Source organism: Coregonus lavaretus (genome assembly GCF_964263955.1).
Source record: "Coregonus lavaretus genome assembly, chromosome: 16".
Classification (NCBI taxonomy): domain Eukaryota; kingdom Metazoa; phylum Chordata; class Actinopteri; order Salmoniformes; family Salmonidae; genus Coregonus; species Coregonus lavaretus.
Window position 1 is genome coordinate 46662555 of NC_140003.1, and position 26631 is coordinate 46689185.

Here is a 26631-nt window from a genome sequence, read left to right on the forward strand (position 1 = left end):
ACCTAAAGGGTTTGAAACTATATGGAGCAGGTTATACTTTAACTGGGAACAAGGACCCCTACAGAAAGGGTTTGAAACTATATGGAGCAGGTTATACTTTAACTGGGACTTGGACAGTGAAATCTCCTCTGGCCTAAGGGAGCAGCTGCATCTATTCCCCTGGGGCAGTTATGATAATATACGTTTATTTGGCTGGAGTGTCGACTCACACTGAATATACCAAACATTAGGAACACCTTCATTATATTAAGTTGCACACCCTCCCGTCCACCCCCCACCACCTTTTTGCCCTCAGAACAGCCTCAATTTCTCGGGGTATGGACTCTACAAGGTGTCAAGCACATTCCACTGGGATGCTGGCCCATGTTGTCTCCAATGCTTCCCACAGTTGTGTCATGTTGGCTGGATGTCTTTTGCGTCGTGGACCATTCTTGACACGCACCAGAAACTGTTGAGCGTGAAAAACCCAGCAGTGTTGCAGTTCTTGACACAAACTGGTGCGCCTGGCACCTACTACCATACCCCGTTCAAAGGCACTTAAATCTTTTGTCTTGCCCATTCACCCTCTGAATAGCACACATACACAATCCATGTCTCAATTGTCTCAAGGCTTAAAAATCCTTCTTTAACCTGTCTCCTCCCCTTCATCTACACTGATTAAAGTTAATTTAACAAGTGACATCAACAAGGGATCATAGCATTCACCTGGATTCACCAATACCCCGTTCAAAGGTACTTAAATATTTTGTCTTGCCCATTCAGTTTAGGACATGAATGGAAATAACAAGAGGATATCTGAGCAGATATTCAGATGGTGACAGGTTAGGGACATGAATTGCATTCAAAAGAGACATTCAGATGGTGTACTTAATTTAAAAAGGTGCTTTTTGGTATGAATCATCTGAGACCACTTACAAACAACTTAAAATGTGTGATATTTCCACCTCACCTCACCTCACCTCAGCTTTCACTTTCAGTATGAATAAACTGCTAGACCACCAGCCCCCTCTTGCTGTGTGTGGGGGGTTATGGGGGGGGGGGGGGTAAAGGTGGTTTATATAGAGAGGAGAAGCCTGCAGTCTCTCAACATCTAGATCTCTGCCAGTCCACCACCATGTACCTGCACCTCCTCATGCTCCTCCAACTCCTTTCCTCTGCTGGTGAGTTCATCTAATCTGTACATTATATATCTACAAAGAACCAGCTAGTAAAGAAGGTATAGCTGATTATTATCTACAAAGAACCAGGTAGTAAAGAAGGTATAGCTGATTATTATCTACAAAGAACCAGCTAGTAAAGAAGGTATAGCTGATTATTATCTACAAAGAACCAGCTAGTAAAGAAGGTATAGCTGATTATTATCTACAAAGAACCAGCTAGTAAAGAAGGTATAGCTGATTATTATCTACAAAGAACCAGCTAGTAAAGAAGGTATAGCTGATTATTATCTACAAAGAACCAGCTAGTAAAGAAGGTATAGCTGATTATTATCTACAAAGAACCAGCTAGTAAAGAAGGTACAGCTGATTATTCTCTACAAAGACCCAGCTAGTAAAGAAGGCATAGCTGGTTATTCAACACGATGTGCAATTATTGCCTTTTTATTTGGTCCTTAGTTTGCTTAACAATATGAGAGAGAACAGATGATAAGACAGACTTATAAGTGAAATAATTTCATATCAATTACTGCTTATTATCAGCTATGTGTCCTGACCTACAAGTGTTCCAGTAAACATCCTTATTTCTCCTCCTTCCAAGGGGCCTCTGAGAGTGGCATTGTGGGGGGTAAGGAAGCTAAGCCTCACTCCAGGCCCTATATGGTCTCTCTGCAGCACAGAGGAGACCATGTTTGTGGAGGAATGCTCATCCGGAAGGACTTTGTCCTGACTTCAGCACACTGCTTAAGAGAGTGAGTCAACAATGAATAGTAATGCATGTTGTTGCATCATGTTACATGTCTCTTGAGGGGCATCTTCGAGTAATAACTCAATGTTGACCGACTTGTTGTTTAACGTGACTCTTTGATTTGTTTTTAGTCAATTTCCTTTAACGGTGGTCCTTGGCGCTCACAACCTAACCAAAGAAGAGAAGAAGAGTCGGCAAGAGATTCAAGTGTCACTGTACCATCGCCACCCCTTACATCAGAATATAACTCAGTACAGTTACGACATCATGCTACTGAAGGTATGTCTCAGACATATTTCATTTCTCTTTTCTTTGTCAAGTGAGTCACTATTGGGTCTTTGTCAAGTGAAGCTTCTAGATATGATATTTACATGTACCTTACCCTCACTCCATCCACAACTACTACCTGTTTTTAAGTGGTTCATTATAATCTAATTCATAGATTGTTTTTATTTTACAGTTACAGACCAATGCTGTTCTGAACGAGTATGTGAAGGTCATTGGACTCCCCAATAAGGTTAAAAACATCCCAGCCAGAACCATGTGCTCTGTCGCTGGCTGGGGAAAGACTGAACCAGATAGAACATCTCGTGCTGCAAATGTTTTGATGGAAGTTGAAGTCACGATGCAGTTCAACTTTGAATGCCTAAATAAGTTGAGAGAATACTTTATAAGTAGCCAAATGATATGCACTGATGATGGACAGAAAGGCTTTTGTCAGGTAAATAATGTACATTTTGAATCAAATAATTTGACAAGTAGTGGTGTTAGTTGCAAAAGATGAGCTCTCCATTTCCTGTTCCAGAAGTATGTATAATACACTACGTACTTACTAATGTTGATGAGCTCTCCATTTCCTGTTCCAGCAGTATGTACGTACTAATGTTGTTTTTATGTGCTTTTCTTCCCAGGGAGATTCAGGTGGACCTGTTATTTGCAAGAACAAGAACGTGGCACAGGGTATTGTTGCTTTTTTTGGTAATTCACTGAAATGTGATGATCGTAAGTTACCCCGTGTGTACATGAATATTTCCTTCTTCAAGTCCTGGATTGAACAGGTGATTAAGGGATAGCTTAAAAATAAATAAACGTCAAGCATGCATAAGTAGATATATCATAAATGCATAACATGTTGTGTACGAATATACAGCTAACTGCCAAAACAGTGGAAACACTTGAGTAAATGAGGGATACAAATTAAGACACTTTATGTTGGTGATTCCTTTATTTTGGCAGTTACCTGTACATGTCTGCTTAATAATGCACATTGCATATTGTATGTTTCATAGAACAGGAATCAAAGAAAATGTCTCTAATCAGATTTTATTTTCTTTCAATTTTAAAACAGTTATTCAGATTGGTGTAGCTGTACAGTACTGGCATGTCCCACATTCTCTGGTTCTGTTGATAAATTACTGTTTTTACTACAATTAAATTAAAGTTTTTCTAAAGCCAAATGTCTGTGGATTTGAACCAGGATCTCTAGTGGCACAGCTATACTTCATTAGTGCCTTAGACCACTGCGCCACTCGGGAGACCTTGACATGTTGAATGCACCGAGCTGTCTGTTTGAACTACTTGCATACAGCTCAGACACCCATGCATACCCCACAATATACCAGAGGTCTCTTCACAGTCCCCAAGTCCTGAACAGACTATGGGAGGCGCACAGTACTACATAGAGCCATGAATACATGGAACTCTATTCTATCAAGTAACTCATGCCAGCAGTAAAATACAATTTAAAAAACAGATACATATAAACCTTATTGAACAGCGGGGACTGTGAAGCAACACAAACATAGGCACAGACACATGCATACAAACACACGACAACATACGCACTGTTAACACACTTACACATGGATTTTGTGTTGTAGATATGTGGTAGTGGAGTAGGGGCCTGAGGTCACACACTTAATATGTTGTGAAATCTGCTGTGAATGTATTTTAATGTTTAAAAATTGTATAACTGCCTTAATTTTGTTGGATCCCAGGAAGAGTTGCTGCTGCCTTGGCAGCAGCTAATGGGAATGAATAATAAATACAAATACACTGTCAATCCAGGGGTATACTTCATTAGACTGTAAATCCAGGGGTATACTTCATTAGACTGTAAATCCAGGGGTATACTACATTTGACTGTACATCCAGGGGATTACTTCATCAGACTTTTAAATCTAGGGGTAGACTTCATCAGACTAAATCCAAGGGTATTCTTCATTAGACTGTAAATCCAGGGGTATAATTAATTAGACTGTAAATATAGATGTATATTAAATTAGACAGAAAATCCAGGGGTATACGTCATTAGACTGTAAATCGACTGGTATTCTTCATTAGGCTCTAAATCCAGGGGTATAATTCATTAGACTGTAAATATAGGGGAATACATCATTAGACTGTAAATAGAGGGGTATACATCATTAGACTGTAAATATAGGGGTATACATCACTAGACTGTAAATATAGGGGTATACATCATTAGACTGAAAATATAGGGGTATATATCATTAGACTGTAAATCCAGGAGTATACATCATTAGACTGTAAATATAGGGGTATACATCATTAGACTGTAAATATAGGGGTATACATCATTAGACTGTAAATATAGGGGTATACTTCATTAGACTTTAAATCCAGGGGTAAATTGTAGACTTCATTAAACTTTGAATCCAGGGGTATAGCTCATTACACTGTAAATCCAGGGGTAGACTTCATTAGACTGTAAATCCAGGGGTATACATCATTAGACTGTAAATATAGGGGTATACATCATTAGACTGTAAATATAGGGGTATACATCATTAGACTGTAAATATAGGGGTATACATCATTAGACTGTAAATATAGGGGTATACATCATTAGACTGTAAATATAGGGGTATACATCATTAGACTGTAAATCCAGGAGTATACATCATTAGACTTTAAATCCAGGGGTAAATTGTAGACTTCATTAAACTTTGAATCCAGGGGTATAGCTCATTACACTGTAAATTCAGGGGTAGACTTCATTAGACTGTAAATATAGGGGTATACATCATTAGACTGTAAATATAGGGGTATACATCATTAGACTGTAAATATAGGGGTATACATCATTAGACTGTAAATCCAGGAGTATACATCATTAGACTGTAAATCGACTGGTATTCTTCATTAGGCTCTAAATCCAGGGGTATACTATTGACTTCATTAGACTGCAAATCCAGGGTATACTTAATTAGACTTTATGTCCGAGGGTAGACTTCATTAGACTGCAAATCCAGGGTATACTTCATTAGACTGTATATACGAGGGTAGACTTCATTAGACTGCAAATCCAGGGGTATACTTCATTAGACTGTAAATCCAGGGGTTCTGTTTTGCTACAGCCTGAATTCAAAATTGATTAGTCTTGTTTGTTGTCCCCCATCTGCACACAGTACCCCATAATGACAATGACACAGTGAAAACTATGTTTTTAGAAATGTTTGCACATTTATTGAAAATGAAATACAGAAATAAGTATTCACACCCCTGAGTCAATACTTTGTAGAAGCACCTTTGGTGGCCATTACAGCTTTGAATCTTTTGGGGTAAGTCTCTAAGAGCTTTGCACACCTGGATTGTGCTATATTTGCCATTTTTTTCTTTAAAGACTTCTTTAAGCTGTGTCAACTTGATTGTGGATCATTGCAAGACAGCCATTTTCAAGTCTTGCCATAGATTTTCAAGCTGATTTAAGTTAAAACTGTAACTCGGCCACTCAGGAACATTCAGTGTCATCTTGGTAAGCAACTCCAATATAGATTTGGCCTTGTGTTTTAGGTTATTGTTCTGGCGAAAGGTGAATTCATCTCCCAGTGTGTGTTGGAAAGCAGACCGAACCAGGTTTTCCTCTAGGATTTTGCTTATAGCTGTATTGCGTTTATTTTTATCCCAAAAAAACTGCTTAGTCCTTGCCGATTAGAGACATACCCATAACATGATGCAGCCACCACCATGCTTGAAAATATGAAGCATGGTACTCAGTGATGTGTTGAGTTGGATTTTCCCAAAACTTAATGCTTTGTATTCAGGACGTAAAATACATTTCTTTGCCACATTTTTAAAAAGTATTAAGTGCCTTGTTGCAAACAGGATGCATGTATTCTGTACAGGCTTCCTTCTTTTCACTCTGTCAATTAGCTTAGTATCGTGGAGTAACTACAATGTTGTTGACCCATCCTCAGTTTTCTCATATCACAACTATTAAACTCTGTAAATGTGATTTTCACCTCATGGTGAAATCTCTGAGCAGTTTCCTTCCTCTCCGGCAACTAAGGTAGGAAGAACGCCTGTATCTTTGTAGTGAGTGGGTGTATTGATACACCATCCAAAGCCTAATCAACAACTTCACCAGGCTCAAAGGGATATTTCACATCTTTCTTTCCTCTTTTATTTTTTTACACATCTACCAATCGGTGCCCTTCTTTTCGAGGCATCGAAAAAAATCCCTGGTCTTTGTGGTTGAATCTGTGCTTGAAATTGAGGGACCTTACAGATAATTGTATGTGTGGGGTACAGAGATGGGGTAGTCATTCAAAAATCATGTTAACCACTTTTATTGAACACAGAATGATTCCATGCAACTTATTATGTGATTTGTTAAGCACATTTTTACTCCTGAACATATTTAGGCTTGCCATGACGAAGGGGTTGAATACTCATTGATTCAAGACATATCAGCTCTACATTTTTTATTAATTTCTAAAATGTTCTACAAACAAAATTCCACTTGGACATTATGGGGTATTGTGAGTAGGCCAGTGACACAAAATTCAATCTATTTTAAATTCAGGCAGCAACACAACCAAATGACCATAGATGACAGTATGGACTTTTCCCCCTGTGTGTGTGTGTTTGTGTGTGTGTGTGTGTGTGTGTGTGTGTAAGTTTGTGTGGGTAATTGTGTGTGGCGTGTCCTCTTCTGTTCCACTTAAACCTGTCATACATGTCTACCTCTCACCTAGTAAGTGAGAAACCACCAACCACCTCTGTGCTTTTCCTGTTGTCGATCTGTGAACCTACACCTTCTCAGAAATAGACAGGACCTCAAACCCACAGAGCTCCACATGGTCTCTGTTGCTAGGCAATGCGTTCTCTGGAAACCACTGTCATGATTCAACTGGATTTGAACCCAAATGCAGACAACTACACCGAGCCAGAGAAGGTTTAACAGGTTTATTTACAAAGTTCAATTTGTCCAGGTTTCCAATAATAGGGGAAGAGCAAGTCCAGGTTTACAGGGAGGGTAACAGATCCAGGTTCCGAGCAGGAGTGGTACCGTAACGTCCTAGTGTCCATGGAGAGTCCAAAAGGAAGGTCCGGTAGTGGTAAGCAGGATGGTGGTGGCAGGAGTGAAGCGGAGGCAGGAGTCAGGTTCCAATAATATGGTAGTCTTGACTATGGTGGTCCTCTGTAGCTCAACTGGTAGAGCACGGCGCTTGTAACGCCAAGGTAGTGGGTTCGATCCCCGGGACCACCCATACACAAAAATGTATGCACGCATGACTGTAAGTCGCTTTGGATAAAAGCGTCTGCTAAATGGCATATTATTATTATTATTTATTATTATTACTATGATCTGACGATGAGTGGCAAGTTTGACCGGGTCTTAAAGGCTGAGGTGATTATGGTGAATGAGCTGCAGCTGGAACCCTGACTCCCGCACACCAGACTTCACTCCTGCAATCAAGGACAGACAGAGGGGAGGGGGAGACCAGAGAGAGCTACCTAGCAGCAGTAGGCCTAACAACCACTTAATTTATTTATTTATTTATTGACATTTGCTGGTCTTGCATGCTCTTTCTCACCTTCTCTCACCTCTCCTCTCTGTGTCTGTGGGTGTTGGTGTTTTCCTGTCCTGTTGTTGGGCCTGCAGTCTGAGGTACCACAACCTCAAACCAACTACATCCACCGTCTCAAACTGCTGGGCCAGACCTTCACCCTCAGGGTTCTACTGGTGGGCCAGACATTCACCCTCAGGGTTCTACTGGTGGGCCAGACATTCACCCTCAGGGTTCTACTGCCGGGCCAGAACTTCACCCTCAGGGTTCTACTGGTGGGCCAGACCTTCACCCTCAGGGTTCTACTGGTGGGCCAGACCTTCACCCTCAGGGTTCTACTGCCGGGCCAGACCTTCACCCTCAGGGTTCTACTGCTGGGCCAGACCTTCACCCTCAGGGTTCTACTGCTGGGCCAGACGGTCACCCTCAGGGTTCTACTGCTGGGCCAGACGGTCACCCTCAGGGTTCTACTGGTGGGCCAGACCTTCACCCTCAGGGTTCTACTGGTGGGCCAGACATTCACCCTCAGGGTTCTACTGCTGGGCCAGATCTTCACCCTCAGGGTTCTACTGGTGGGCCAGATCTTCACCCTCAGGGTTCTACTGCTGGGCCAGATATTCACCCTCAGGGTTCTACTGGTGGGCCAGACCTTCACCCTCCGGGTTCTACTGGTAGGCCAGATACTCACCCTCCGGGTTCTACTGGTAGGCCAGATACTCACCCTCAGGGTTCTACTGGTAGGCCAGATACTCACCCTCAGGGTTCTACTGGTAGGCCAGATACTCACCCTCAGGGTTCTACTGGTAGGCCAGATACTCACCCTCAGGGTTCTACTGGTGGGCCAGACCGTCACCCTCAGGGTTCTACTGGTGCTACTTGATGTGGTGAGTCTAGTTTACTTGTCTTCTTTTACCCCTCTTTTATTGATGAACTGAATTAGTCAGAAGCCATGATTACAGTATTAAAATGTACTTTAGTTGTTAAGTGATACAGATTATATTTCAGCTTGGCCTAATAGCCCTCTCTCCCCATCCTCCCTCTCTTCCTGGTGGTGTGTTGCAGAAAGACCCTGACCATTCACTGAAAGAGCTGGCTCATATCTGCATGATGGCTGACTGCATTCTCATCCAGGCCTGGAGGTAACGCTCTCATCCAGGAGGTAACGCTCTCATCCCGGAGGTAACGCTCTCATCCCGGAGGTAACGCTCTCATCCCGGAGGTAACGCTCTCATCCCGGAGGTAACGCTCTCATCCCGGAGGTAACGCTCTCATCCTGGAGGTAACACTCTCATCCTGGAGGTAACGCTCTCATCCTGGAGGTAACACTCTCGTCTTGGCATGGAGGTAGCACTCATCCTGGTGAAATACTACCTGTCTAAGGATTGAGCTGCTACAGGTCCATAGCTAACACAGTCATATTAATAATACCTGTCTAAGCTTCTACATGTCCATAGCTAACACAGTCATATTAATACTACCTGTCTAAGCTGCTACAGGTCCATAGCTAACACAGTCATATTAATACTACCTGTCTAAGGATTGAGCTGCTACAGGTCCATAGCTAACACAGTCATATTAATACTACCTGTCTAAGCTGCTACAGGTCCATAGCTAACACAGTCATATTAATACTACCTGTCTAAGGTCTGAGCTGCTACAGGTCCATAGCTAACACAGTCATATTAATACTACCTGTCTAAGGATTGAGCTGCTACAGGTCCATAGCTAACACAGTCATATTAATACTACCTGTCTAAGGATTGAGCTGCTACAGGTCCATAGCCAACACAGTCATATTAATACTACCTGTCTAAGGATTGAGCTGCTACAGGTCCATAGCTAACACAGTCATATTAATACTACCTGTCTAAGCTGCTACAGGTCCATAGCTAACACAGTCATATTAATACTACCTGTCTAAGGTCTGAGCTGCTACAGGTCCATAGCCAAAACAGTCATATTAATACTACCTGTCTAAGGTCTAAGCTGCTACAGGTCCATAGCTAACACAGTCATATTAATACTACCTGTCTAAGCTGCTACAGGTCCATAGCTAACACAGTCATATTAATACTACCTGTCTAAGGTCTGAGCTGCTACAGGTCCATAGCTAACACAGTCATATTAATACTACCTGTCTAAGCTGCTACAGGTCCATAGCTAACACAGTCATATTAATACTACCTGTCTAAGGTCTGAGCTGCTACAGGTCCATAGCTAACACAGTCATATTAATACTACCTGTCTAAGCTGCTACAGGTCCATAGCTAACACAGTCATATTAATACTACCTGTCTGAGCTGCTACAGGTCCATAGCTAACACAGTCATATTAATACTACCTGTCTAAGGTCTGAGCTGCTACAGGTCCATAGCCAACACAGTCATATTAATACTACCTGTCTAAGCTGCTACAGGTCCATAGCTAACACAGTCATATTAATACTACCTGTCTAAGGTCTGAGCTGCTACAGGTCCATAGCTAACACAGTCATATTAATACTACCTGTCTAAGGTCTGAGCTGCTACAGGGCCATAGCTAACACAGTCATATTAATACTACCTGTCTAAGGTCTGAGCTGCTACAGGTCCATAGCTAACACAGTCATATTAATACTACCTGTCTAAGCTGCTACAGGTCCATAGCTAACACAGTCATATTAATACTACCTGTCTAAGGTCTGAGCTGCTACAGGTCCATAGCTAACACAGTCATATTAATACTACCTGTCTGAGCTGCTACAGGTCCATAGCTAACACAGTCATATTAATACTACCTGTCTAAGGTCTGAGCTGCTACAGGTCCATAGCTAACACAGTCATATTAATACTACCTGTCTAAGGTCTGAGCTGCTACAGGTCCATAGCCAACACAGTCATATTAATACTACCTGTCTGAGCTGCTACAGGTCCATAGCTAACACAGTCATATTAATACTACCTGTCTAAGCTGCTACAGGTCCTTAGCTAACACAGTCATATTAATACTACCTGTCTAAGGTCTGAGCTGCTACAGGTCCATAGCTAACACAGTCATATTAATACTACCTGTCTAAGGTCTGAGCTGCTACAGGTCCATAGCTAACACAGTCATATTAATACTACCTGTCTAAGCTGCTACAGGTCCATAGCTAACACAGTCATATTAATACTACCTGTCTAAGGTCTGAGCTGCTACAGGTCCATAGCTAACACAGTCATATTAATACTACCTGTCTAAGGTCTGAGCTGCTACAGGTCCATAGCTAACACAGTCATATTAATACTACCTGTCTGAGCTGCTACAGGTCCATAGCTAACACAGTCATATTAATACTACCTGTCTAAGCTGCTACAGGTCCATAGCTAACACAGTCATATTAATACTACCTGTCTAAGGTCTGAGCTGCTACAGGTCCATAGCTAACACAGTCATATTAATACTACCTGTCTGAGCTGCTACAGGTCCATAGCTAACACAGTCATATTAATACTACCTGTCTAAGGTCTGAGCTGCTACAGGTCCATAGCTAACACAGTCATATTAATACTACCTGTCTAAGCTGCTACAGGTCCATAGCTAACACAGTCATATTAATACTACCTGTCTAAGGTCTGAGCTGCTACAGGTCCATAGCTAACACAGTCATATTAATACTACCTGTCTGAGCTGCTACAGGTCCATAGCTAACACAGTCATATTAATACTACCTGTCTAAGGTCTGAGCTGCTACAGGTCCATAGCTAACACAGTCATATTAATACTACCTGTCTAAGCTGCTACAGGTCCATAGCTAACACAGTCATATTAATACTACCTGTCTAAGGTCTGAGCTGCTACAGGTCCATAGCTAACACAGTCATATTAATACTACCTGTCTAAGGTCTGAGCTGCTACAGGTCCATAGCTAACACAGTCATATTAATACTACCTGTCTGAGCTGCTACAGGTCCATAGCTAACACAGTCATATTAATACTACCTGTCTAAGCTGCTACAGGTCCATAGCTAACACAGTCATATTAATACTACCTGTCTAAGGTCTGAGCTGCTACAGGTCCATAGCCAAAACAGTCATATTAATACTACCTGTCTAAGGTCTAAGCTGCTACAGGTCCATAGCTAACACAGTCATATTAATACTACCTGTCTAAGCTGCTACAGGTCCATAGCTAACACAGTCATATTAATACTACCTGTCTAAGGTCTGAGCTGCTACAGGTCCATAGCTAACACAGTCATATTAATACTACCTGTCTAAGCTGCTACAGGTCCATAGCTAACACAGTCATATTAATACTACCTGTCTAAGGTCTGAGCTGCTACAGGTCCATAGCTAACACAGTCATATTAATACTACCTGTCTAAGCTGCTACAGGTCCATAGCTAACACAGTCATATTAATACTACCTGTCTGAGCTGCTACAGGTCCATAGCTAACACAGTCATATTAATACTACCTGTCTAAGGTCTGAGCTGCTACAGGTCCATAGCTAACACAGTCATATTAATACTACCTGTCTGAGCTGCTACAGGTCCATAGCTAACACAGTCATATTAATACTACATGTCTAAGGTCTGAGCTGCTACAGGTCCATAGCCAACACAGTCATATTAATACTACCTGTCTAAGCTGCTACATGTCCATAGCTAACACAGTCATATTAATACTACCTGTCTAAGGTCTGAGCTGCTACAGGTCCATAGCTAACACAGTCATATTAATACTACCTGTCTAAGGTCTGAGCTGCTACAGGGCCATAGCTAACACAGTCATATTAATACTACCTGTCTAAGCTGCTACAGGTCCATAGCTAACACAGTCATATTAATACTACCTGTCTAAGGTCTGAGCTGCTACAGGTCCATAGCTAACACAGTCATATTAATACTACCTGTCTAAGCTGCTACAGGTCCATAGCTAACACAGTCATATTAATACTACCTGTCTGAGCTGCTACAGGTCCATAGCTAACACAGTCATATTAATACTACCTGTCTAAGGTCTGAGCTGCTACAGGTCCATAGCTAACACAGTCATATTAATACTACCTGTCTAAGGTCTGAGCTGCTACAGGTCCATAGCTAACACAGTCATATTAATACTACCTGTCTAAGGATTGAGCTGCTACAGGTCCATAGCTAACACAGTCATATTAATACTACCTGTCTGAGCTGCTACAGGTCCATAGCTAACACAGTCATATTAATACTACCTGTCTAAGGTCTGAGCTGCTACAGGTCCATAGCTAACACAGTCATATTAATACTACCTGTCTAAGGTCTGAGCTGCTACAGGTCCATAGCCAACACAGTCATATTAATACTACCTGTCTGAGCTGCTACAGGTCCATAGCTAACACAGTCATATTAATACTACCTGTCTAAGCTGCTACAGGTCCATAGCTAACACAGTCATATTAATACTACCTGTCTAAGGTCTGAGCTGCTACAGGTCCATAGCTAACACAGTCATATTAATACTACCTGTCTAAGCTGCTACAGGTCCATAGCTAACACAGTCATATTAATACTACCTGTCTAAGGTCTGAGCTGCTACAGGTCCATAGCTAACACAGTCATATTAATACTACCTGTCTAAGGTCTGAGCTGCTACAGGTCCATAGCTAACACAGTCATATTAATACTACCTGTCTGAGCTGCTACAGGTCCATAGCTAACACAGTCATATTAATACTACCTGTCTAAGCTGCTACAGGTCCATAGCTAACACAGTCATATTAATACTACCTGTCTAAGGTCTGAGCTGCTACAGGTCCATAGCTAACACAGTCATATTAATACTACCTGTCTGAGCTGCTACAGGTCCATAGCTAACACAGTCATATTAATACTACCTGTCTAAGGTCTGAGCTGCTACAGGTCCATAGCTAACACAGTCATATTAATACTACCTGTCTAAGCTGCTACAGGTCCATAGCTAACACAGTCATATTAATACTACCTGTCTAAGCTCTGAGCTGCTACAGGTCCATAGCTAACACAGTCATATTAATACTACCTGTCTAAGCTGCTACAGGTCCATAGCTAACACAGTCATATTAATACTACCTGTCTAAGGTCTGAGCTGCTACAGGTCCATAGCTAACACAGTCATATTAATACTACCTGTCTAAGGTCTGAGCTGCTACAGGTCCATAGCTAACACAGTCATATTAATACTACCTGTCTGAGCTGCTACAGGTCCATAGCTAACACAGTCATATTAATACTACCTGTCTAAGCTGCTACAGGTCCATAGCTAACACAGTCATATTAATACTACCTGTCTAAGGTCTGAGCTGCTACAGGTCCATAGCTAACACAGTCATATTAATACTACCTGTCTAAGGATTGAGCTGCTACAGGTCCATAGCTAACACAGTCATATTAATACTACCTGTCTAAGGTCTGAGCTGCTACAGGTCCATAGCCAACACATTCATATTAATACTACCTGTCTAAGGTCTGAGCTGCTACAGGTCCATAGCCAACACAGTCATATTAATACTACCTGTCTGAGCTGCTACAGGTCCATAGCTAACACAGTCATATTAATACTACCTGTCTAAGCTGCTACAGGTCCATAGCCAACACAGTCATATTAATACTACCTGTCTAAGGTCTGAGCTGCTACAGGTCCATAGCTAACACAGTCATATTAATACTACCTGTCTAAGCTGCTACAGGTCCATAGCTAACACAGTCATATTAATACTACCTGTCTGAGCTGCTACAGGTCCATAGCTAACACAGTCATATTAATACTACCTGTCTAAGCTGCTACAGGTCCATAGCTAACACAGTCATATTAATACTACCTGTCTAAGGTCTGAGCTGCTACAGGTCCATAGCTAACACAGTCATATTAATACTACCTGTCTAAGGTCTGAGCTGCTACAGGTCCATAGCTAACACAGTCATATTAATACTACCTGTCTAAGCTGCTACAGGTCCATAGCTAACACAGTCATATTAATACTACCTATCTGAGCTGCTACAGGTCCATAGCTAACACAGTCATATTAATACTACCTGTCTAAGCTGCTACAGGTCCATAGCTAACACAGTCATATTAATACTACCTGTCTAAGGTCTAAGCTACTACAGGTCCATAGCTAACACAGTCATATTAATACTACCTGTCTAAGGTCTGAGCTGCTACAGGTCCATAGCCAACACAGTCATATTAATACTACCTGTCTAAGCTGCTACAGGTCCATAGCTAACACAGTCATATTAATACTACCTGTCTAAGCTGCTACAGGTCCATAGCTAACACAGTCATATTAATACTACCTGTCTGAGCTGCTACAGGTCCATAGCTAACACAGTCATATTAATACTACCTGTCTAAGCTGCTACAGGTCCATAGCCAACACAGTCATATTAATACTACATGTCTAAGGTCTAAGCTGCTACAGGTCCATAGCTAACACAGTCATATTAATACTACCTGTCTAAGGTCTGAGCTGCTACAGGTCCATAGCCAACACGGTCATATTAATACTACCTGTTTGATCTGCTACAGGTCCATAGCCAACACAGTCATATTAATACTACCTGTCTGAGCTGCTACAGGTCCATAGCTAACACAGTCATATTAATACTACCTGTCTGAGCTGCTACAGGTCCATAGCTAACACAGTCATATTATTACTACCTGTCTAAGGTCTGAGCTGCTACAGGTCCATAGCTAACACAGTCATATTAATACTACCTGTCTAAGGTCTAAGCTGCTACAGGTCCATAGCTAACACAGTCATATTAATACTACCTGTCTAAGCTGCTACAGGTATATAGCTAACACAGTCATATTAATACTACCTGTCTGAGCTGCTACAGGTCCATAGCTAACACAGTCATATTAATACTACCTGTCTAAGGTCTGAGCTGCTACAGGTCCATAGCTAACACAGTCATATTAATACTACCTGTCTAAGGTCTGAGCTGCTACAGGTCCATAGCTAACACAGTCATATTAATACTACCTGTCTAAGGTCTGAGCTGCTACAGGTCCATAGCTAACACAGTCATATTAATACTACCTGTCTAAGGTCTGAGCTGCTACAGGTCCATAGCCAACACAGTCATATTAATACTACATGTCTAAGCTGCTACAGGTCCATAGCTAACACAGTCATATTAATACTACCTGTCTAAGGTCTGAGCTGCTACAGGTCCATAGCTAACACAGTCATATTAATACTACCTGTCTGAGCTGCTACAGGTCCATAGCTAACACAGTCATATTAATACTACCTGTCTAAGCTGCTACAGGTCTATAGCTAACACAGTCATATTAATACTACATGTCTAAGGTCTGAGCTGCTACAGGTCCATAGCCAACACAGTCATATTAATACTACCTGTCTAAGGTCTAAGCTGCTACAGGTCCATAGCTAACACAGTCATATTAATACTACCTGTCTAAGGTCTGAGCTGCTACAGGTCCATAGCCAACACAGTCATATTAATACTACCTGTCTAAGGTCTAAGCTGCTACAGGTCCATAGCTAACACAGTCATATTAATACTACCTGTCTAAGGTCTGAGCTGCTACAGGTCCATAGCTAACACAGTCATATTAATACTACCTGTCTGAGCTGCTACAGGTCCATAGCTAACACAGTCATATTAATACTACCTGTCTAAGCTGCTACAGGTCCATAGCTAACACAGTCATATTAATACTACCTGTCTAAGGTCTGAGCTGCTACAGGTCCATAGCTAACACAGTCATATTAATACTACCTGTCTAAGGTCTGAGCTGCTACAGGTCCATAGCTAACACAGTCATATTAATACTACCTGTCTAAGCTGCTACAGGTCCATAGCTAACACAGTCATATTAATACTACCTGTCTAAGGTCTGAGCTGCTACAGGTCCATAGCTAACACAGTCATATTAATACTACCTGTCTGAGCTGCTACAGGTCCATAGCTAACACAGTCATATTAATACTACCTGTCTGAGCTGCTACAGGTCCATAGCCAACACAGTCATATTAATACTACCTGTCTAAGGTCTGACCTGCTACAGGTCCATAGCTAACACAGTCATATTAATACTACCTGTCTAAGGTCTGAGCTGCTACAGGTCCATAGCTAACACAGTCATATTAATACTACCTGTCTAAGGTCTGAGCTGCTACAGGTCCATAGCCAACACAGTCATATTAATACTACCTGTCTAAGGTCTGAGCTGCTACAGGTCCATAGCCAACACAGTCATATTAATACTACCTGTCTGAGCTGCTACAGGTCCATAGCCAACACAGTCATATTAATACTACCTGTCTAAGCTGCTACAGGTCCATAGCTAACACAGTCATATTAATACTACCTGTCTAAGGTCTGAGCTGCTACAGGTCCATAGCTAACACAGTCATATTAATACTACCTGTCTAAGGTCTGAGCTGCTACAGGTCCATAGCTAACACAGTCATATTAATACTACCTGTCTAAGCTGCTACAGGTCCATAGCTAACACAGTCATATTAATACTACCTGTCTAAGGTCTGAGCTGCTACAGGTCCATAGCCAACACAGTCATATTAATACTACCTGTCTGAGCTGCTACAGGTCCATAGCTAACACAGTCATATTAATACTACCTGTCTAAGCTGCTACATTTCCATAGCTAACACAGTCATATTAATACTACCTGTCTAAGGTCTGAGCTGCTACAGGTCCATAGCTAACACAGTCATATTAATACTACCTGTCTAAGGTCTGAGCTGCTACAGGTCCATAGCCAACACAGTCATATTAATACTACCTGTCTAAGCTGCTACAGGTCCATAGCTAACACAGTCATATTAATACTTCCTGTCTAAGGTCTGAGCTGCTACAGGTCCATAGCTAACACAGTCATATTAATACTACCTGTCTAAGGTCTGAGCTGCTACAGGTCCATAGCTAACACAGTCATATTAATACTACCTGTCTAAGCTGCTACAGGTCCATAGCTAACACAGTCATATTAATACTACCTGTCTGAGCTGCTACAGGTCCATAGCTAACACAGTCATATTAATACTACCTGTCTGAGCTGCTACAGGTCCATAGCTAACACAGTCATATTAATACTACCTGTCTAAGGTCTGAGCTGCTACAGGTCCATAGCTAACACAGTCATATTAATACTACCTGTCTGAGCTGCTACAGGTCCATAGCTAACACAGTCATATTAATACTACCTGTCTAAGCTGCTACAGGTCCATAGCTAACACAGTCATATTAATACTACCTGTCTAAGGTCTGAGCTGCTACAGGTCTATAGCTAACACAGTCATATTAATACTACCTGTCTAAGGTCTGAGCTGCTACAGGTCCATAGCCAACACAGTCATATTAATACTACCTGTCTAAGCTGCTACAGGTCCATAGCTAACACAGTCATATTAATACTACCTGTCTAAGGTCTGAGCTGCTACAGGTCCATAGCTAACACAGTCATATTAATACTACCTGTCTGAGCTGCTACAGGTCCATAGCCAACACAGTCATATTAATACTACCTGTCTAAGGTCTGAGCTGCTACAGGTCCATAGCTAACACAGTCATATTAATACTACCTGTCTAAGCTGCTACAGGTCCATAGCTAACACAGTCATATTAATACTACCTGTCTAAGGTCTAAGCTGCTACAGGTCCATAGCTAACACAGTCATATTAATACTACCTGTCTAAGGTCTGAGCTGCTACAGGTCCATAGCTAACACAGTCATATTAATACTACCTGTCTAAGGTCTGAGCTGCTACAGGTCCATAGCTAACACAGTCATATTAATACTACCTGTCTGAGCTGCTACAGGTCCATAGCTAACACAGTCATATTAATACTACCTGTCTAAGGTCTGAGCTGCTACAGGTCCATAGCTAACACAGTCATATTAATACTACCTGTCTAAGGTCTGAGCTGCTACAGGTCCATAGCTAACACAGTCATATTAATACTACCTGTCTAAGCTGCTACAGGTCCATAGCTAACACAGTCATATTAATACTACCTGTCTAAGGTCTGAGCTGCTACAGGTCCATAGCCAACACAGTCATATTAATACTACCTGTCTATGCTGCTACAGGTCCATAGCTAACACAGTCATATTAATACTACCTGTCTAAGGTCTGAGCTGCTACAGGTCCATAGCTAACACAGTCATATTAATACTACCTGTCTAAGGTCTGAGCTGCTACAGGTCCATAGCTAACACAGTCATATTAATACTACCTGTCTGAGCTGCTACAGGTCCATAGCTAACACAGTCATATTAATACTACCTGTCTAAGGTCTGAGCTGCTACAGGTCCATAGCTAACACAGTCATATTAATACTACCTGTCTGAGCTGCTACAGGTCCATAGCTAACACAGTCATATTAATACTACCTGTCTAAGCTGCTACAGGTCCATAGCTAACACAGTCATATTAATACTACCTGTCTAAGCTGCTACAGGTCCATAGCTAACACAGTCATATTAATACTACCTGTCTGAGCTGCTACAGGTCCATAGCTAACACAGTCATATTAATACTACCTGTCTAAGGTCTGAGCTGCTACAGGTCCATAGCTAACACAGTCATATTAATACTACCTGTCTAAGGTCTGAGCTGCTACAGGTCCATAGCTAACACAGTCATATTAATACTAAATCACATATTTTATTGAGATTTGTGTTTATTGTTTTTAAAGCTGACTGCCTGACTCCCAACATTACCTATTATCGTTCACCATGATTGTTTCCAAACAATTAGAAAACATCATAACTCTAACAGTCACTTTTCCTTGGATTGGCTACTTGAATCTGAAAGGTGACTCGTGTGTTTTGTCTTTGCTTTGTCCTACAGGTCAGATGCCTCTATGTTGTGCTACACCAGTCCTTCCTCAAGTCCAGGAAAGAAGACAGCTGACCCACTGACAATCCTTACTCCTGGGCCTACTGTACTTTTGATCTACTGTACTATACTGTTGATCTACTGTACTATATTCTACTGTACTATATTCTACTGTACTATATTCTACTGTACTATATTCTACTGTACTGTTGATCTACTGTACTATATTCTACTGTACTATATTCTACTGTACTATATTCTACTGTACTGTTGATCTACTGTACTATATTCTACTGTACTGTTGATCTACTGTACTATATTCTACTGTACTGTTGACCTACTGTACTATATTCTACTGTACTATATTGTACTGTTGATCTACTGTACTATATTCTACTGTACTATATATTCTACTGTACTGTTGACCTACTGTACTATATTCTACTGTACTGTTGACCTACTGTACTATATGCTACTGTACTATATTCTACTGTACTATATTCTACTGTACTATATTCTACTGTACTGTTGACCTACTGTCCTGTTGACCTACTGTCCTGTTGACCTACTGTACTATATGCTACTGTACTGTTGACCTACTGTACTGTTGACCTACTGCACTATATTCTACTGTACTATATTGTACTGTTGATCTACTGTACTATATTCTACTGTACTATATTCTACTGTACTGTTGATCTACTGTACTATATTCTACTGTACTATATTCTACTGTACTATATTCTACTGTACTATACTGTTGATCTACTGTACTATATTCTACTGTACTATATTCTACTGTACTATATTCTACTGTACTATATTCTACTGTACTATATTCTACTGTACTGTTGATCTACTGTACTATATTCTACTGTACTGTTGACCTACTCTACTGTTGACCTACTGTACTATATTGTATTGTACTGTTGGCATATTGTTGAAAGCGGTCCACAGAGATGTTGACTCCAATGCTTCCCACAGTTGTGTCAAGTTGGCAGGATATCCTTTGAGTGGTGGACCATTCTTGATACACATGGGGAAACTGTTGAGCGTTTAAAAACCCAGCAGCGTTGCAGTTCTTGACACAAACCGGTGCACCCTCTGAATGGCACACACACACAATCCATGTCTCAATTGTCTCAAGGCTTAAAAACCCTTCTTTAACATGTCTCCTCCCCTTCATCTACAAAGATTGAAGTGGATTTAACAAGTGACATCAATAAGGGATCATGGTTTTCACTTGGATTCACCTGGTCAGTCTATGTCATGGAAAGTGTTCTTAATGTTTTGTATACTCATTGTATGTGTGTCGAAAAGCTAAATCAATGTTTGTAATAATTATAGTATAAATATGTGTTCTAAACTCATTGTCTAAAAAAAGTAGCTAGGTTATTGGTTCAATTTGATGTAAATAGAAAGATTTTAAAATGTCCTTCATCACTTACAATAAAACTTCAAATGTGTGATATTTCCATTCCAGCTCACCTCACCTCAGCTTTCACTTTCAGTATGAACAATCTGCTGGACCACCTGCCCCCTTTCACTGTGTGTTTGGGTATGGAGGGAGGGGTGTGGGAGGTGTGGGTATGGAGGGAGGGGTGTGGGAGGTGTGGGTATGGAGGGAGGGGTGTGGGAGGTGTGGGTATGGAGGGAGGGGTGTGGGAGGTGTGGGTATGGAGGGAGGGGTGTGGGAGGTGTGGGTATGGAGGGAGGGGTGTGGGAGTTGTGGGTATGGAGGGAGGGGTGTGGGAGGTGTGGGTATGGAGGGAGGGGTGTGGGAGGTGGGGGTATGGAGGGAGGGGTGTGGGAGGTGGGGGTATGGAGGGAGGGGTGTGGGGGGTGTGGGTATGGAGGGAGGGGTGTGGGAGGTGGGGGTATGGAGGGAGGGGTGTGGGGGGTGTGGGTATGGAGGGAGGGGTGTGGGAGGTGGGGGTATGGAGGGAGGGGTGTGGGAGGTGGGGGTATGGAGGGAGGGGTGTGGGAGGTGGGGGCATGGAGGGAGGGGTGTGGGAGGTGGGGGTATGGAGGGAGGGGTGTGGGAGGTGGGGGTATGGAGGGAGGGGTGTGGGGGGTGTGGGTATGGAGGGAGGGGTGTGGGAGGTGTGGGTATGGAGGGAGGGGTGTGGGAGGTGGGGGTATGGAGGGAGGGGTGTGGGGGGTGTGGGTATGGAGGGAGGGGTGTGGGGTTGTAAAGGAGGTAGGCCTATATATAGAGCTACAACACCTCACCTGATTGGTCGGAGGAAAAGGCCATAAGCTCACCTAATTGGTCAGAGGAAAAAGTCCTGCCCACACCAGAGCCATTGTGTGTTACAGCTGTGCAAACCCCCGATTTTACAACTACAAACCATTTTGGTGCAAGTTAGACGTTACATTTGTGTCAAAACAATTATGTAAAAAAATATATATAACAAGTGCTCAGTGAGGTAGTAAGCAAGGTTATTGGTTGAATTGTACAGTAAGATAATAATTTATAATGTTCCTAGTCTTGTTCCTGTTGAGATCCTGACAGGTTAGGGACATTAATTACATTCTAAAGAGACATACGGATGGTGTACTTTATTTTAAAAGGTGTTTTTTGGCATGAATCATATGACGCCACTTACAACCAACTTAAAATGTGTGATATTTCCACTCCATCTCACCTCACCTCAGCTTTCACTTTCAGTTTGAATAAACTGCTAGACCACCAGCCCCCTCTTGCTGTGTGTGGGGGGTTATGGGGTGGTGGGGTGGGGGTGGGCGGGGTGGGCGGGGTGTAAAGGTGGTTTATATAGAGAGGAGAAGCCTGCAGTCTCTCAACATCTAGATCTCTGCCAGTCCACCACCATGTACCTGCACCTCCTCATCCTCCTCCAACTCATTTCCTCTGCTGGTGAGTTCATCTATTCTGTACATTATATATCTACAAAGAACCAGCTAGTAAAGAAGGTATAGCTGATTATTCTCTACAAAGAACCAGGTAGTAAAGAAGGTACAGCTGATTATTCTCTAAAAGTAATCATTTGGTAGCAGACAGTAAATAAGGTAGCTATTTGTTAACCATATTGAACACAAATGATGTAGTTTTTTTGCTCCTTGTGTGTCCCAGAAGACAGTTAACAATTACATCGTATTTCTCCTCCTTCCAAGGGGCCTCTGAGAGTGGCATTGTGGGGGGTAAGGAAGCTAAGCCTCACTCCAGGCCCTATATGGTCTCTCTGCAGCACAGAGGACGCCATGTTTGTGGAGGAATGCTCATCCAGAAGGACTTTGTTCTGACTTCAGCACACTGCTTAAAAGAGTGAGTCAACAATGAATATTAATGCATTTTGTTGCATCATGTTACATGTCTCTTGAGGGGCATCTTTGAGTAATAACTCAATGTTGACCGACTCTTTGATTTGTTTTTAGTGTGTTTCCTTTAACGGTGGTCCTTGGAGCTCACAACCTAACCGAAGAAGAGAAGAAGAGTCGGCAAGAGATTCAAGTGTCACATCACCATCGCCACCCCTTGCACAGAGAATATAACCAGTTAAGTTATGACATCATGCTACTCCAGGTAAACTTCAAAACATATTTATTTACGGTACTTACTTAAGGTTAGCTTTAAATTGAGGGTTTAAGATATGGATTTGGATTACCTTCAAAACTGACATGGCTAGCATGTAGGGATCATTTGAAGGTTTAAATATTTTGATGTAACTGTAGTCATGATTTTTGTCTGATTTAGCTGTCTCATCTAATAATACTTATGTAGATAAATGACATCCAAAACTGAAATATCTGGAGTGGTTCACACAATCTAACCCATCTGTTTATTGTCTTCCACAGTTAAAGACTAAAGCAAAACTGAACAGGTATGTGAAGGTCACTAGACTCCCAACGAAGGAGGAAACAATCCCAGCAAACATCAAGTGCTCCGTAGCTGGTTGGGGCAAGACTAACTCGAACAACAATCATGGTTCAGACGTTTTGATGGAAGTGGCGGTGATGATGGAGGATAACTCTAAATGCAAGAGCGTGTGGCAGAAATACTTTGACAAAAGACAAATGATATGCACTCGTACTAACGGAGGGAAAGGATTTTGTCAGGTAACCAAATTGAATTGGGATCAAATGATTTCGAGTAATACTAGAAACAACACAGAGGACAACCCAGTAAAGGTTTTAGTTGATAAGAGAAGCAGTGTTTATTTCTGTGTAACATTACTGTGGCAAACTAAAATAGCCTTTGAAGTGTTCACTTGTTCTCCTTTGACAACCCCTCTTCTCTGTGTCTGTTCTCTAATTGCTGTTGTTTTGTTTTCCAGGGAGATTCAGGGGGACCTCTTATTTGCAACAACAAGGCACAGGGTATCGTTGCTTTTAACTATGCTGAGAGATGTGATGATTCCAGATATCCTCATGTGTACATGAAAATCCCTTTCTTCATGCCCTGGATTAAAGAGGTGTTGCACGGATATGGTGCCAACATGTCTTTAAACAAGCAGGGATGAATAACTAGGAAGTACATTGATTCTAGTGTACTAACATAACGGTATCTATTCCTGCATAAATACACCGCTCAAACTTGCCTGGATTGAGGACAAGTTTCTGATTTGTATCATTTTGTTCCCATTTAAAACACATTTTAACTGATTTTAACTGATTTTAACTGATTTTCTTGTTCAGATACCGTTAGTATATATATATTTTAGCAATTAGTAATTGGAAAATAAATTAAAAGGTGAAGCTGAACCTTTACTCTGTCATTGTTGTTAATGTTTTGGATAGTCCGTCTGGTCATACTACCAACAAACTATCTGTTGATAAGCAACTGGGTTGTGTTTAGAATAAGGGCTATGGTAAAGTTTAGCGTAAGTGACTCCCGTGTAGCTCAGTTGGTAGAGCATGGCGCTTGCAACGCCGGGGTTGTGGGTTTGATTCCCACGGGGAGCCAGTATGAAAAATGTATGCACTCACTAACTGTAAGTTGCTCTGGATAAGAGCGTCTGCTAAATGACTAAAAATGTGACTTAAAGTTAGTTGGAATGTTACTAGTAGGGGTGACCAACCCAATTTTGATACTTAAAAAAATGTGAGACCCCACCATGTAAAAAAAAAACAGTTACGTAATCAATTTACATTTTTACTTCGGGCTATGACAGTTTATTACGAATCAGTCTGACAGTGTTCTTGAAAAGTATTTCAATCTAAAAGACAGTATGGTTTGAAGAGACTGAAATGCATCAGAAGGTATTGGGAAGTTCAGAAGATCATCAGGTGTAGAAAATAACATCATTGACAATGTTGTTTTTCCCCTAGTCTGATTTAGTGCGTGGTCTTGTCCATTCGGTTTGAATGGCTTGTGGGCATTGTGTCACGATCGTCATAGGGAACAGACCAAGGCGCAGCGTGATGAACAAACATACTTTAATTAGTTAAAGTTTAAACATGAATACAAGAAACGACTCGTGACGTCCAACGGTATCAATGACCGAACACGGAACAAAAACCCACAAACACAAAAGGGAAAACAGACAGTTTAAATATGGCTCCCAATCAGAGACAACCAGCCAACAGCTGACACTCGTTGCCTCTGATTGGGAGTCACTAAGGCAAACATAGAAATCAACAAACTAGAACCCCCCAACATAGAAATACACACATAGAATGAACACACCCTGGCTCAACAAATAGAGTCCCAGAGCCAGGGTGTGACACATTGTAGTGGGAAACAGTACGTGTTCCTGAGTCTCTTATCTTTCAGTAATGGGTTCATAATATTCCGTAGCTTAAAACATTCAAAAGATAGACACATTTGTAGGAAGAAAACAGGAACTGCTCTGGTTCTATGAACCAAGCGAAAAAATGTTTCTTGCGACCCCATTTTCAAAGTCTTTATGCCAGCAGCATACCACCCTTAACTCTGAAGCTAAGCAGGGTTGGTCCTGGTCGTCCCTGGATGGGAGACCAGATGCTGCTGGAAGTGGTGTTGGAGGGCAAGTAGGAAGCAATATTTCCTCTGGTCTAAAGAAAGATCCCAATGCCCCAGGGCAGTGATTGGGGACATTGCCCTGTGTAGGGTGTCGTCTTTCGTATGGGAAGTTAAACGGGTGTCCTGACTCTCTGTGGTCACTAAAGATCCCATGGCGCTTATGGTAAGAGTAGGGGTGTTAACCCCGGTGTCCTGGCTAAATTCCCAATCTGGCCCTCATACCATCATGGCCAACTAATCATCCCCAGTTTCCAATTGGCTCATTCATCCACCCTCCTCTCCCCTGTAACTATTCCCAAGGTTGTTGCTGTAAATGAGAATGTGTTCTCAGTCAACTTAACTGGTTAAATAAAAAATAACATGGGGTTGCGACCCCTAGTTTGGGAAACCCTGCTGTAGAGCATCTACAGATGGACTATCCAAATAAAGTGTTAAAGGATGGGATGCACAAACAAAATATACAATCAATTTGATAATATAGCAAATATTTCACAGCTACATAAATTACATTGGTTTGAAGTCTAAAGCACATTATGCATTTTATAAATCTATTCCTACACAATTATCCTGTGCTTATTTGAACCACAATTTCCCAAAGCATAACAATAATGCTTTAGGCCTACTCTATTTAGGGAACTTGCGTTTTTGTTGAGTCGCAGTCAAAAACAACTTCCTGGTTGAGTGGGTTCGCCCATAGTATTAACGCGGTGAGAAAACGCTTCAACTTCAAAAGCTATGTGTCATGAATGTCTGTGGAATGCGGTAGGCCAGAGTCAAGCGCAGGACACAGAATGAAATGAAAATCTACTTTACTGAAATGTAAAGATACAAGCAAAACCTTCAAACACAGGGAGGCGCAAACCCGCTCACAAACGACACTCGTAACAAGTAACAAACACGCACAACACACAGCGGGAGGGAACAGGTTAAATAGGGAAGGACATAATACCATAATGGGGAACAGGGTGCACAACACTAGACAACAACCAGATGAACATAGAAACATAAAACATAGATCGGCAGCAGCTAGTACTCCGGTGACGACGAACGCCGCAGCCTGCCCGAACCAGAAGGAAGGAATCCGTGACACTATCACTGCACTGAGACCCAGTGAGAGGTTGCACAGAAG

At 41.8% G+C, this 26631-nt stretch overlaps 2 protein-coding genes across 2 annotated transcripts; both read left to right on the top strand.

Moving 5' to 3' along the window:
- The first annotated feature begins 1091 nt into the window (after positions 1-1091).
- On the top strand, positions 1092-3359 carry LOC311143593 (granzyme B-like). The gene is made up of 5 exons (XM_084179443.1): positions 1092-1160; positions 1759-1909; positions 2037-2184; positions 2366-2626; positions 2817-3359. Exons 1-5 carry the CDS (start codon positions 1115-1117, stop codon positions 2976-2978), a joined length of 768 nt encoding a protein of 255 aa, XP_084035569.1. The 5' UTR covers positions 1092-1114; the 3' UTR covers positions 2979-3359.
- Positions 3360-22372: 19013 nt separating this feature from the next.
- LOC311143868 (granzyme B-like) lies at positions 22373-24021 on the top strand (the record flags this gene model as incomplete). Its single annotated transcript, XM_084179741.1, has 5 exons — positions 22373-22418; positions 22676-22826; positions 22937-23084; positions 23357-23617; positions 23836-24021. The coding sequence occupies 5 exons, from the start codon at positions 22373-22375 to the stop codon at positions 24019-24021; spliced, it is 792 nt and encodes a 263-aa protein (XP_084035867.1).
- Positions 24022-26631: the final 2610 nt, after the last annotated feature.